The following is an 11,471-nucleotide window of genomic DNA, read 5'->3' as shown; positions in this document are numbered from 1 at the left end:
CTTCACTTCTGTTGCAAAGTGAGATGAGCAGAGAGATCACAGAGCAGCTTTCGGCAAAGTTGTCACTATTTGCTGACTGAAAGCAGTCTTGCTAAAATGATGACAAAGCTGGCCTCACCAAAATGGATAAAGTGTCACTTAAGAGGTGGGGGAGATAGGAAAGGCACGATGGAAAACTAGTAATTCATATCCAGATTAAGTATTGCTCACTGCGGTGACCTCTGTTAAAGAAATGGAAAATACTGTTACCTGATTTGTTTGGTGTTAAACCAACACATTTAGAAGACAGAGTTCTTTTTGGAGGTCCCAAAGGAGAAATACAAGCGCCTCTGTTGGTACAGGTGGATGTATTTGTAGTTGGGATAACAACTGTGATGGACACATACAAGTTCTATGAGTGATCTTGGAGGCAAAAGTAAAAAAAAATGATTTCTCATCAGAAAGTCTAGACAAAAAAGTGATGTGCTGTATTAGGGATAAATGTTTAAATGACTTGAAATATTCCAATCAGAATCACACATCTCACAAAATGCAAAAATTAGTGTGATCTTACCTGGTGCAGTCCTCCTCCCAGGGGTTGGTACAAGTCTTGCTTTCAGTGCAACAGTTTTAGCAGGGGGTTGTTTACGTGCAGACACTCCTGAAACTGTCAAGCAAGCATAGGTAAGCGGTTCTCAAGTGGGAAACACGTGACAGCAACGCCACAAGTCCTTGCAATGCAACAACTTTACTAACTAGCATTGAATATTGAGGTCAATTAATGTGAGTGTACCACTTTGCCAGTGATAGTCTCTGTTTGGCTCAGTAAGTGGTTGCTTTGCGTCCTTTGATTCAGATCATTAAAAGGGATTTTAAATATGTTTGCTTTTTTTCATGGGGCTAAGCTTCAGCATCTGAGCAAATGCGGACCTATTAAATCTGAGCAAAATTTGCCAGCAGGGGATTTTTGCCATGGCTATGCCTTGAAGTGGGTCACTCTTAAGGCCCCTCTCCTTCACAACGTGTCCAAATTACAAATTTGATCCGATCCTTGAATACAATCAGCAAAATTCTCATTTCAAAATACAATTATCACACCCAGACCATGGCATCCTCAATGTAAAAACCTTGCTGGATTCACCTTGTAAACGTGCTGCACCTTTCTTCTGATCATTTTGAATGCTTCCTCGGTGGAGGCTCTTGGATGACACTGGGGTCTTGCACGGTAGTCTAGAAGCCGGAGTGGAGGTATGGTGCACTAAAGAGGGACGCATGGGAGTTGCGAAAGTTTGGGAAACATTCAGTTGGGGCTTGACCGTTTCAGCTGAGGCTGGTTCAAAGGATGAGTCTCTTGTTGCCCCATTCCTTCTGCTCCGCGCTGTCACATTGAATGAGGAAGATATTGTTAGGATGGAAACAGAAAACCTTGTAGTGGATTCCTCAGGACTTAAAAACTGCAGATTCTATAACAAAATGCACCAGTAAAAGCATTTGTTTAAACAGCTCTCAAATGATATATGACCATACTTGTATATCACTTTTGCATGTACAAGTATGGTCATTTTTATGTTTTCAGCATTTAGTCAATGCCACTTTATTCAAAAATTAAGGAAATCAACCTTGCTTTAGTAATTATTGGTGTTATTGGGTCTGCAGTCATGAATTCAGCACTATACAGACAGAAGTAAATATTTACAAAAAAGTCATAATAAATGCACTTGTTAAAAACAAAAACATAAAAATCTCCCACCATAGTTTTTAAATGTGTAAAGCACTGTCATGTAGTGCATGAGAAGTTCTCTACAAATAACATAAATATTGCATAAAGAAATCAGAAATTAGATTTTATTTGAAAGTCCCTATCCCTGATTTCCAAACTGGTAACGATCACCCTGGAATGCAAAACCCGCTAAACTTAAACTATTGTAGCGACCGAGTAAATAGTTTATCATTTCTACAACACAGTAGTTGTATTAAGTTCATCCTGTAAACTTGATATCTAATTTACAACAGATTATTTTCTTACAGTGATTTTTAGGTGTTCAATTACACACACTTCGTCAGAGTGTCCAAGTGTGTGACACTCTGACGAAGGCGGGAAGTATACGCCGAAACATGTCAGGTATTTGAACACCTAAAAAACACTGTAAGAAAATAATCTGTTGTAAATTAGATATCAAGTTGACAGGATGAATTTAACACAACTACTGTGCTGTGGAAATGATAAACTATTGACTAGGTCGCTACAATTGTTTGGTGAGTTTAGCGGGTTTTCCATTCCAAGTGCGTGACACTGACGAAGGCGGAAGAATACGCCGAAACATGTCAGGTAATTGAACACCTAAAAAACACTGTCTGTAATAAAATAATCTGTTGTAAATTAGATTTCCACAGCACCTTTAAAATGTACCTGCATTGTAGTCATTGTCTTACCTATACTCGTATTCTGCTTTGACTGCAGGGTGGCTTCACCCCTAATATCTTCTGGTCGCTGTCTGATAGACTGAGCAGGTCTGTGACTGGCGACATGTTGCGTGAGATTCGTCCGTTGTGGTTGGTTTGGAAATGTTTGTCTTTGGGTTCTGCTGTTCTCGGAAGAAGCTGCTCCCTCCAGGCCGGATTCTGTCTGCAAAGAGTTTGGTGTAATATTTCCAGCTTTTACTTTTTTTTCTGTTGAGACCAATACATTAGAGAAAGACCATTAGCAATTCTTACAAGCTACATTCATACAAATGGCACTTTGAAATATATGGATCATTGATTTTCATTGGATTTTTATGACATCCACTTACGACTATGCTGATCTTATTACTCTCTCTAGGAATCTGGTTTGCAGCTGGTTTTTTGAAAACCTCTCTATGGAAGGCCAATTTACTCTGGGAAGAGGTGCGTCGGGTTGCTTGTTTAATTTGATTCTCTTGTCTTGGAATTGTAACACTAGACAAAGACTTTGAAATGATTTTCCTTTGCTTGGGGGGCTGAGGTGAAGAAGGCAAAGTCTCCATTGAACACCGAGGCCTTGTCTTGACCTGACGCGACGCTGAGGATGATTTGACCTCCATTTTGTGTGGTGCATTTTTCCGTGTTGGTTTTAGATCTTTCTGCAAACTTTTATCAGGGGATAATAAGCAGAAAGTCTGGTTAACAGTAGCCTGAGCTGGAGAATTCTCACTTAAAGTGCTTTGCTTTGTCTCCATCCAGGCCTTGGTGCATTGGGCTACAGGAGAATTAATTGCTGTAGTGGACGTGCTACGATTAGACTTTGCATTGCCCATATTGTTCTCGGGTGACTGTGTGACTGTGAAACCCAGGTGAGCAGGCCTTGGTTTTACTCTTCTCTGAGCACCATTGGCTCTTTCTGGCATAACGGGAACATATGCATTGTTATTCCTTCCTTTAGTTGAAACAATCCTACTTGTTCCTTCGGGGCGTTCTCCACATTTACCAAGCACTTTTGATTGGGGTTGGTTATGCTGTGGAGATCCAGACACCATTGTTCCCGTCATAGTTCTCGTTACAACTTGAGAGTTGTCATTACTCAAGTCTGATTTTGGACATTTCATCTCCATTGTCTTTATTTTTCTCGTTGAGAGAGTTAGTCCCGCAGCACTGTGTTTTATAGCCGTAGCAAGTGCTTGCTGCTGTTCAGTTGGGTAAAATATTGGACTGCCTACATTTTCGGTGCAAGGAGATTCGAAAAGGGAGGGAAGCATTTGGTTCCCCATTATTGATAGTGGTGTAGAAGTCTGTTTATCCTTATCCATGTCCTGTATAGTTGGTCGAGAAGGCATAAAAATATATTTATCTGGTGTATAGGGCTCGGAAGAATATACCAATGGCTTTGATTCAACACAAGTTAACCATTTTTTATGATCTGGAGAGTCATCACAGACAAAGGTCATCTGAAGAGCCCCATGATTTGCATTTGGTATAACCATAGAGGTAAGAAAACTCAAATCATCTTCCTTGGTGGTCAGCTCGCAGCTTTCAGGGAGTGTGAAAGTCTTGCCAAGGTATGGATGCCCTGTGTTCTCAGTCATTTTTTCACACACATCTGAAAGAGTGGGCATGGTCAGTATGTTTGATTCATTATGCGATTCTGCATGCCCGGCAGATGTTGAGTTGGGTGACTCATCAAGGGAAGAAAATACTGAGAGGTTCTGGTCCACCAAAGAAAAACTGCTGCTTCTGAACACCATTTCATCAGAACTCATGGAGCAACTATCATTCTCAGTCGATCCTCTTTGAGAGGCTTCACATAAACTCAGTTTGCCTTCAGCAGTAGAGTCAGGAGATGTCACAATTCTGTTATTTCCTTTCCTCTTGGTCTTAATAAATCTTTGGGCCATTGTGTCTGGATTGCCTTGAATTAGACATTTAGACGTTTGGCCAATGTAATAGTTTTTCGTTGTTTTTCGTTTAGCAGCACTAATCGATCAAAGGAGTTGATCCGGCATCAACATCTGTAAATGAGGAAAACAAAAAATTACAAGACATTTTAAATAACCATTAATGCAAAGTTCCACAGCATAAATAATAATCATTTCTTATTCAATAGTTGTAAAATAATTCAGCATTATGGGTGAAAATCCCAGTGGACACGATTGGCAATAAAATCTATATCTTGTTTATGATGAACGCATAGGTCAATGACACATCACAATAACAAGTCATTCAAGGGAGGAATTCGGGAGCCAATTTATTTTTATTTTATTTTTTTTTTTTTTTGGGGGGGGTACATAGTGTAAAAAAGTGGCCGTCAACTGTCAGGCTTAGATGCCATTGACTGTTGCTAAGCACCCAAAGCTTTTCTTTTATGGGAGAATGGATCAGGAAGCCTACGGGCATTGCAGGTAAGCCTACGGGGACTCCTGGTGACAAAACACAAGAAATGATCTTGCACTGAAACGTGACGTTCTGATGACAGCCACACATGGCTTGGCATTTGATCTCCACACTTAGAGGCGAAGTATGTCACCAGTCTAAAACTCTTAAAGGACAACCGACGTCACTTTTTTGTCAGAAAAACATTTTATAGAATCTATAATACCCAAAACACGCAGTATATTTTTATTCAAATGCAAAACACCAATAAAAATGACTTAAAGTGTCCAAAATCTGCAAAAAAATTGAGCTGCGAATTGGGCATTTTCAGAAAGTCCCGCCCCCAGTTCGTGACGTCACGCCAAGACATCTTGCATTGCTGGAGAATCAAAACAATGGCTTCAGATTCAGAGAATATGCTTTCTTGTGACACATCCAGTTATGAATATGATTCAAATAGTTCTGAAGATGAAAGCATACGTGTTTGCAATCGATTAAATAATTTATTCCGTGCCATTTTGAGGCAACATTGGGGGTAAATGCCTCACCCAAATAGAGGCAGAAAATGGCCACCGAGCTGTTGTGAGGAATGAATCAGCCCGTTTCCACAGGCTGATAAATTCCTTCCATGGAGCTTGGACGCCCTCTTCTGGCTCTTTCTGGTGCAACAGAAGATTTTCAGACCAAAAAAGCATTGACGTGATTTCAGACAACAAATTGATGAATGACTCCTTTCCAAATCAGAAGTCAAGAATAATGACTGCTATTGTGGTTTACATGAGACAATTTGAAATTTAGCTTCAAACTTTAGCAAGCATCATGGGACTTGACACTTTGCTTTCGCGGGCCTAATAACATAATGTGGCGGGGCAGATCTGGCCCCCGGGCTTTGACTTTGACACCTGTGACAGCTTACCTTGAACAAAGTCAGGACATAGGTATGGACTGAATAAATGATCCAAGTAAACAGCAGTGCTGATTCACGAATGCAAAAAAAAAAAAAACTATTTTCCTTGCAGCTCTCACTTGTATTGTTGCAAACGTTGTATAGTTATTCACTATTTACTCATATAGGCTATCAAATTTAATACCGGCGAAACAAAATGTCAGTCTTCAACATGGCAGGTGCAGATATGCCCAGGGGTATTTAATGTCACCGAACCATCTACTGAGTAATATGATAGTTGCTCCCAGATGCCAACTGTTAGAAACATTGGTGCCCCTTCACCAACATTTAGAGATGCTCTGAAACTATCTGACCTGTAAGGCATTTTAATTTGAGTGTTTGACTTAACAGCAATGCACCGTTCGCACATGGGCAATTAACCGTACATTAAATAATTGTACAGTAATGATTTCTGATTAGCGGTAGATCAGGGGGAAAAAAATCCCCCAAAAATTATTGACTATGGGACTTTGGGTATTGACACTGGCATTTTTAGTCGTAGCAGTAGCCTATGAATGTCACTAAACGAGCAAAATCTGGATCAATGTTATCGGGTTTATTTCCAATATCGCTTATTGAAAATCACCTACTTCCACACACGAGGCGATTGCCAGATATGCATAACAGAGTGAGGGGGATTATCCTCCAAGTGGTCTCGGTGTACGGATCAGGACTGGCGTGTCGTGTACCGACAAATATCTGATAAACGTTCTTGATACAAGCCCACAAAACAAAGTTTACGTGAACTGCTAATTTAAAGCGTGACGAACTTTATCTAAAACAAAAATGGAATCAACTTAGTGCCACAACACGCCAGAGGTTTTTGATTTTGAAGCCTCACAATCATTGGTTCAATTATTTAAACAGCTTCTATAATTACATTTCCGATAAATAAGAGGCACCAATTAGCTTGGTGACATAACCAGCTAGCAGTCAAGAGAACACGTTGATGTCGATTAAATTATGCACCTTAAAACCTATTTTTATTATTAACGCGGGTAAAATGAGTGGCAAGGGCACTTTATAAGTGACGATTAAAGGAGTCAACCATTGAGTGGTATATAATAAACGCATTGAAACTAAAACAAAGCACTAGTTGAGTGTTGCACTAGTGTACAAAGAGCGTACCTGTCAGCAGGAGCGTGCACAAACACGGTGAACGAGCCCTACAAGCGAGAAATATGAGGTGTGTGAAAACTCCCATATGCCCATATGGAGATGCGCATGTTCAAACACTCATTTGCACACGCGAGACACAGTTGGTTTTGGCTTGCGTGCACTTTGACCCTCTCCACATTGAGGAAATGCCTGATCGGTTACAATTACGTCTATCCAATTACAACAGCGCGGAAGGGAAAAAAAAACGTTTTTTTGTTTCACTTTTTTTAAATCTGTCTTCAATGTGCTTTGAAGATATTGTAGTTGCATATTTTACATGGAAAATGTAATTCATATAAACCTGATGGGCGGCCCGGTATCAAGTGGTTAGCAGGTCGGCTTCGAGGTCGCAAATTCAGTCCTGCTCCGGCCTCCCTGTGTGGTGTTTGCTGCTCCACAGATGCATGTGGGTTTTTTCCGGGTCCTCCGGTTTCCACACACATTCCAAAAAACGTGCATGGTAGACTGATTGAACACTTGATAGAAATTGAGCCTCTGTGTGAGTGTTTTTACTGGTTGCTTGTCTGTGTTCCCAGCATACTGGGAGGCAACCAATTCAAGGTGTCCCCCACCTTACGCCAGAAGACAGCTGGACTCTCGTCCAGCATCTCCGCGGATAAAGTGGTCCAGAAAATGAATGAATTATTGAATGAATGATTCTCAAGAATAAGAACTTAAAATAGTGTTGTACTTGTCAAGAATGCAGGATTCAGAAAAATAAAATACATTTTCTATTAGTAATTACAGCCAGTCATCAGTCACGTGCCAAATATTTAATATGAATTCACATTATCATTCAGATGTACATTATATTTTTGTCTAATAAATTTGATTTACATAATTTACTGCATGATATACCATGGTCGATAAGACAACACAAAACATTAACAATATCTGCATTTGATATTCTTAGCACTGTATTCCTATATTATTGTTCCATGTATTTTTGTCCAATAGTACTCAGTTAAGGGACCAGGGACAGTGTATTGATCTCTACATTTCTGAAGCTTCTAGTTTCCACGTCAAGGTTCATCAGTGCACATTAATGAACATGCATGTAAAGAAAGTCCTCTTTTGGTTAATTTTGTTTTCAGTTGGAACATATGGAATACAGATATACAGTGAAAGTGCCATAAATCAGATAGAATAGTTTTAGACAAGATTACTGTGTCGTCATCTTGCCGCAATGGAGGGGTCCTCTGTTGGGGGAAAATGTACATGATCAAAGCAACAGCAGTGGGAGGAACTGTCTTTCAGGCAAACTGAGGCAAAACAAAAAAGTAATTACAGTATTGTCCTTTTTTTCTGTCCACTGGCAACCATGGTTGAATCGGTGGCTTCTCCCCTCTTCTTCCGCATCAGTCTTGTTATGCCGACGGTGTCCTCATTTGAGACAAGAAGGCCAGGTAAGGCCACCACAGGAAGCAGAGACAATGATGTAAATGATTACCTTAAACGCACAGAAAGAAGTTACTTTCTGACAACAAAGTCCCATAATGTACATTGTATCTCGATAGCATTGTCTACAGAAACAATTTCTAATGGCACTTAACTCTGGCAGAGTACAATAACAAAATGTTATCAATTGTAACAACTATTATTACAAATATTATATTTGTCGCATTCCTACAAGATAAACATTTTTTATTTGAACAAAATTAATGAATGATGCTCTTATTATAAACAACAAATGAGACATAGTTACTCACCAGGCACACCAGAACAACAACAAAGGTCAACTTGAGGTTTTTCATACACATAGCTCTGGCCAGATTGCGACTGGTGGTTTTAAACGTGACAGACTAAATTGAAAACAGAAAAGGAGTTTCAGTAATTTTACATAAATAGGCAGCTCTTATCAAGTATAGATTGAAAAAATGGACAAAACACTCACGGAATCAACCAGATTTTCTGTCTTGTCAATTAGCAACTCCAGTTTCTCCCCTCTCTGAGCAACCAAATCTGAAATGCATAGACATGCACATAATACTTAACCTCACAAATAAAGCCTTTTGTATGCGTAAACCCAGACGGCAATAATTTACACCTGATATTCCTCATTCAAATAAAAATGACAAAATGACTTTGACACCCCTGCTGTATAGGGTGCACCACAGTTCGAGGTGCATAGAATAGAAAGTACAATAGTAGCTGTGGTTGTGTTATGCACCTACACTAAAAGCAATACAAAGCTAAAATAACTTCAGCTATAATAATAATAATAATAATAATAATAATAATAATAATAATAATAATAATAATAATAATAATAATAATAATAATAATAAATCATTATCTATTTCATTTATAAGTGCCTTTCAAAACTCTCAAGGAAGGACACTACAGTCACGGGATATTTTTTCTGCGGGTGACCAGCGGTAAGAGCAGCACTTTGTGGATCTCAGGCACAATAATATTTATTTGTATAAGCCTTAGAATTCTGGATGTAGTCATTATTAATAACAAACAATAAAGTAAACTAATTCATTCTTAACAAACACTGAACCTCACACCAAAGGAATTAAACTATTCCAACAACAACAAAAATATAAGAACATTATTGATAATAATTTGCTATTTTTTTCTATAATTCAAAAAAAATTGGTGATTAGAACTATAAGTAAAAATTATATAATCAATTTTAATAAGACACACACCTATGTTGCGAACCATAATGCCTTTGAGATCATCCACTTGCATCTGTGTTTCAGTAAGCCGATCAGATGCCCAAGGATCTGAATGATGTTTCTGCAAGGAAAAGTGCAAGTAAAATGAGAGCACGCATACTGAAGTTTCTTGAATAAACATTTTTGTTTGCTAAATAAAAAACACCATCTGAGCAGCCAGCGTTGATGAGAACTCGCTGTTCATGGCGTACGGCAGAGCTGTTTGTGCTCGTGAACCATACGTGGTCTGGAAGCGCCTCTTGATCTCACTGAGAAAGCTGAATGCACGAGACCTTTCAAAGTCCTTTTGTGCACACACATGCGCACACAAACACAAAAGAATAATATCAATTAACACATACACAAGTCTGAAGTTCAAATGAGTGCTGCCAAAACACATTACAGTCGATGCATTTGTTTTTTTGGAAAGCAGGTTTCAAAGTCACTAAGATGTCAAAAAGCTCATAGAGAATATTAAATGATGACGTGAACAAATACTTACATCATCAGTGATACACAAGTATATGATTCTGTCATGGCAGATGTAATGAAAGAGATAGCTGAAAGATAAGAGTGTTTCAAAGATTATATTTCATATTTTCTCACATACCCAATGTTTACGAACACACAGGTGAAAACAAGAGCTGGTCTTTTTTCCCTACAGTCAGAAAATAAAAGCCTCTCTTTCCTTTACAGTGTTTGAATGTGAGTGCAGTGTGTAAACACTACTCTTTATTCAAGTTTAGTCAAGAAGCTATTATTTTCGGTTTGACAATCATGCAGATGTTGTGTCATTCCATTGACCTACTTTGTGCTCATCGGCCAAAAATAGAATAAAAACAATATATTTGTTTTATTAATAAATAAACAAAACTACCATCAAAACTATCTCCCTGTTTACAAACGCAATAGGAACAGAATATTTTAATAATTTGCGAGAGGAGGAAATTACTAACTATCAATTTACATTTTACAAACGTTGCACTAATTACATGGTATTTCACTACACTGCAGCAAACGAGTCGGATGTTCGTCAAAGTACAGTACTGTATTTATCGAGTAATACATGCAAAGCCCCATGTGGGAATAATGGTTGAGGTTGATAGCGTAGAACATGTAGGTGGAGCAAATGCACACCTACTTTCCATGGCTGTATGTCAACTTGTTATTCTCGGATGGTATTTTGGCTAAGATCTGTTCAGTCACTTCGAGGAAGTTGCCGCCACACCATGCATGCTTGGCTAGGATGGTTGTTCCACGAGCCACCACGGCAAAGAGAATTGCCATGGCCACAGCTGGCACAGATCTGTCAACAGAAGAATATAACTGTAGAATCGAGGGAAGCTAATCTGAAACTCCCAGTTGAACGCTTTTAATGGTAAAAATTCATGAATATGTCTGTGTCACATCAAATCGGAAATATTCCTAAACAACTCGAGGAGATTTACTCGCGCAAGCTACACAAAACACCCCCAATCACAAACTATGCCTCAACTGACGGTTTTTTGGTTCGTTTTCGCCAATGTAGACAACATTCGGCACGACACATTAAATACTGATACAAATAAACGGAAATAGCAGTATAATGTCACATACAACGCTTACTCCAAAACCTTGAAAATAAGTGGCCTTCAAAAATGCACATTTACAAAAATGTCCAAAATCTCACAAGACTTCCAAACCTAGTAAATCCCCTTTGAGTGACTTCTGCTTTGTAAACGGTAGCCGGACATTCAGACCGGAACCCAGTTTACTCGGTTGGTGGGTAATGAAGTCCATTTTACATTTCGTAAGGGCAAGGTCCGCGTAACTGGTGACATTTTGGACTACACTTACTTTGTTGTTTTGTAAGCGTTCGAATGACGCAGGAATATGTCGTCAAATACTCCATACTCCCC

At 39.0% G+C, this 11,471-nt stretch overlaps 2 protein-coding genes across 6 annotated transcripts; both read right to left on the bottom strand.

Moving 5' to 3' along the window:
- Window positions 1-1,221: 1,221 nt before the first annotated feature.
- Window positions 1,222-7,015, bottom strand: LOC148901679 (uncharacterized). 2 transcript variants are annotated; one of them, XM_088989609.1, is made up of 4 exons: window positions 6,878-7,015; window positions 2,772-4,442; window positions 2,413-2,601; window positions 1,222-1,357 (listed from the first exon to the last, which is right to left on the bottom strand). In XM_088989609.1, the coding sequence occupies exons 2-3, from the start codon at window positions 4,326-4,328 to the stop codon at window positions 2,413-2,415; spliced, it is 1,746 nt and encodes a 581-aa protein (XP_088845735.1). In that variant the 5' UTR covers window positions 4,329-4,442; window positions 6,878-7,015; the 3' UTR covers window positions 1,222-1,357. The 2 variants fall into 2 exon arrangements, with proteins under 2 accessions (XP_088845735.1, XP_088845736.1); XM_088989610.1 differs by lacking the exon at window positions 1,222-1,357 and having other exon boundaries at window positions 2,540-2,649.
- Window positions 7,016-7,665: 650 nt separating this feature from the next.
- On the bottom strand, window positions 7,666-11,404 carry vamp7 (vesicle associated membrane protein 7). Of its 4 annotated transcripts, XR_016114157.1 has the most exons (9): window positions 11,170-11,328; window positions 10,715-10,879; window positions 10,076-10,133; window positions 9,740-9,877; window positions 9,565-9,655; window positions 8,802-8,869; window positions 8,617-8,709; window positions 8,196-8,357; window positions 7,666-8,106 (listed from the first exon to the last, which is right to left on the bottom strand). XR_016114157.1 is itself a non-coding variant. In XM_088989607.1 (8 exons), the coding sequence occupies exons 2-8, from the start codon at window positions 10,858-10,860 to the stop codon at window positions 8,292-8,294; spliced, it is 660 nt and encodes a 219-aa protein (XP_088845733.1). In that variant the 5' UTR covers window positions 10,861-10,879; window positions 11,256-11,404; the 3' UTR covers window positions 7,666-8,291. The 4 variants fall into 4 exon arrangements, 3 of the variants coding, with proteins under 3 accessions (XP_088845733.1, XP_088845732.1, XP_088845731.1); XM_088989607.1 differs by having other exon boundaries at window positions 7,666-8,357; window positions 11,256-11,404; XM_088989606.1 differs by having other exon boundaries at window positions 7,666-8,357; window positions 11,179-11,330.
- Window positions 11,405-11,471: the final 67 nt, after the last annotated feature.

This window comes from Hippocampus bargibanti, linkage group LG02 (genome assembly GCF_051943395.1).
Source record: "Hippocampus bargibanti isolate YZ-2025 linkage group LG02, ASM5194339v1, whole genome shotgun sequence".
NCBI lineage: Eukaryota > Metazoa > Chordata > Actinopteri > Syngnathiformes > Syngnathidae > Hippocampus > Hippocampus bargibanti.
This window is presented reverse-complemented; position numbering and strand designations above follow the sequence as displayed.

Excerpts from the sequence above, each read along its gene's own strand:
- LOC148901679 (XM_088989609.1), bottom strand. The coding sequence starts at position 4,328 with ATGGCCCAAAGATTTATTAAGACCAAGAGGAAAGGAAATAACAGAATT. Across the intron at positions 2,602-2,771 it reads GTAATAAGATCAGCATAGTC|AATCCGGCCTGGAGGGAGCA; the intron begins GTAAGTGGATGT and ends CTTTGCAGACAG.
- vamp7 (XM_088989607.1), bottom strand. The coding sequence starts at position 10,860 with ATGGCAATTCTCTTTGCCGTGGTGGCTCGTGGAACAACCATCCTAGCC. Across the intron at positions 9,878-10,075 it reads ACTTGTGTATCACTGATGAT|GACTTTGAAAGGTCTCGTGC; the intron begins GTAAGTATTTGT and ends TGTGCACAAAAG. Across the intron at positions 8,870-9,564 it reads CATTATGGTTCGCAACATAG|ATTTGGTTGCTCAGAGAGGG; the intron begins GTGTGTGTCTTA and ends TATGCATTTCAG.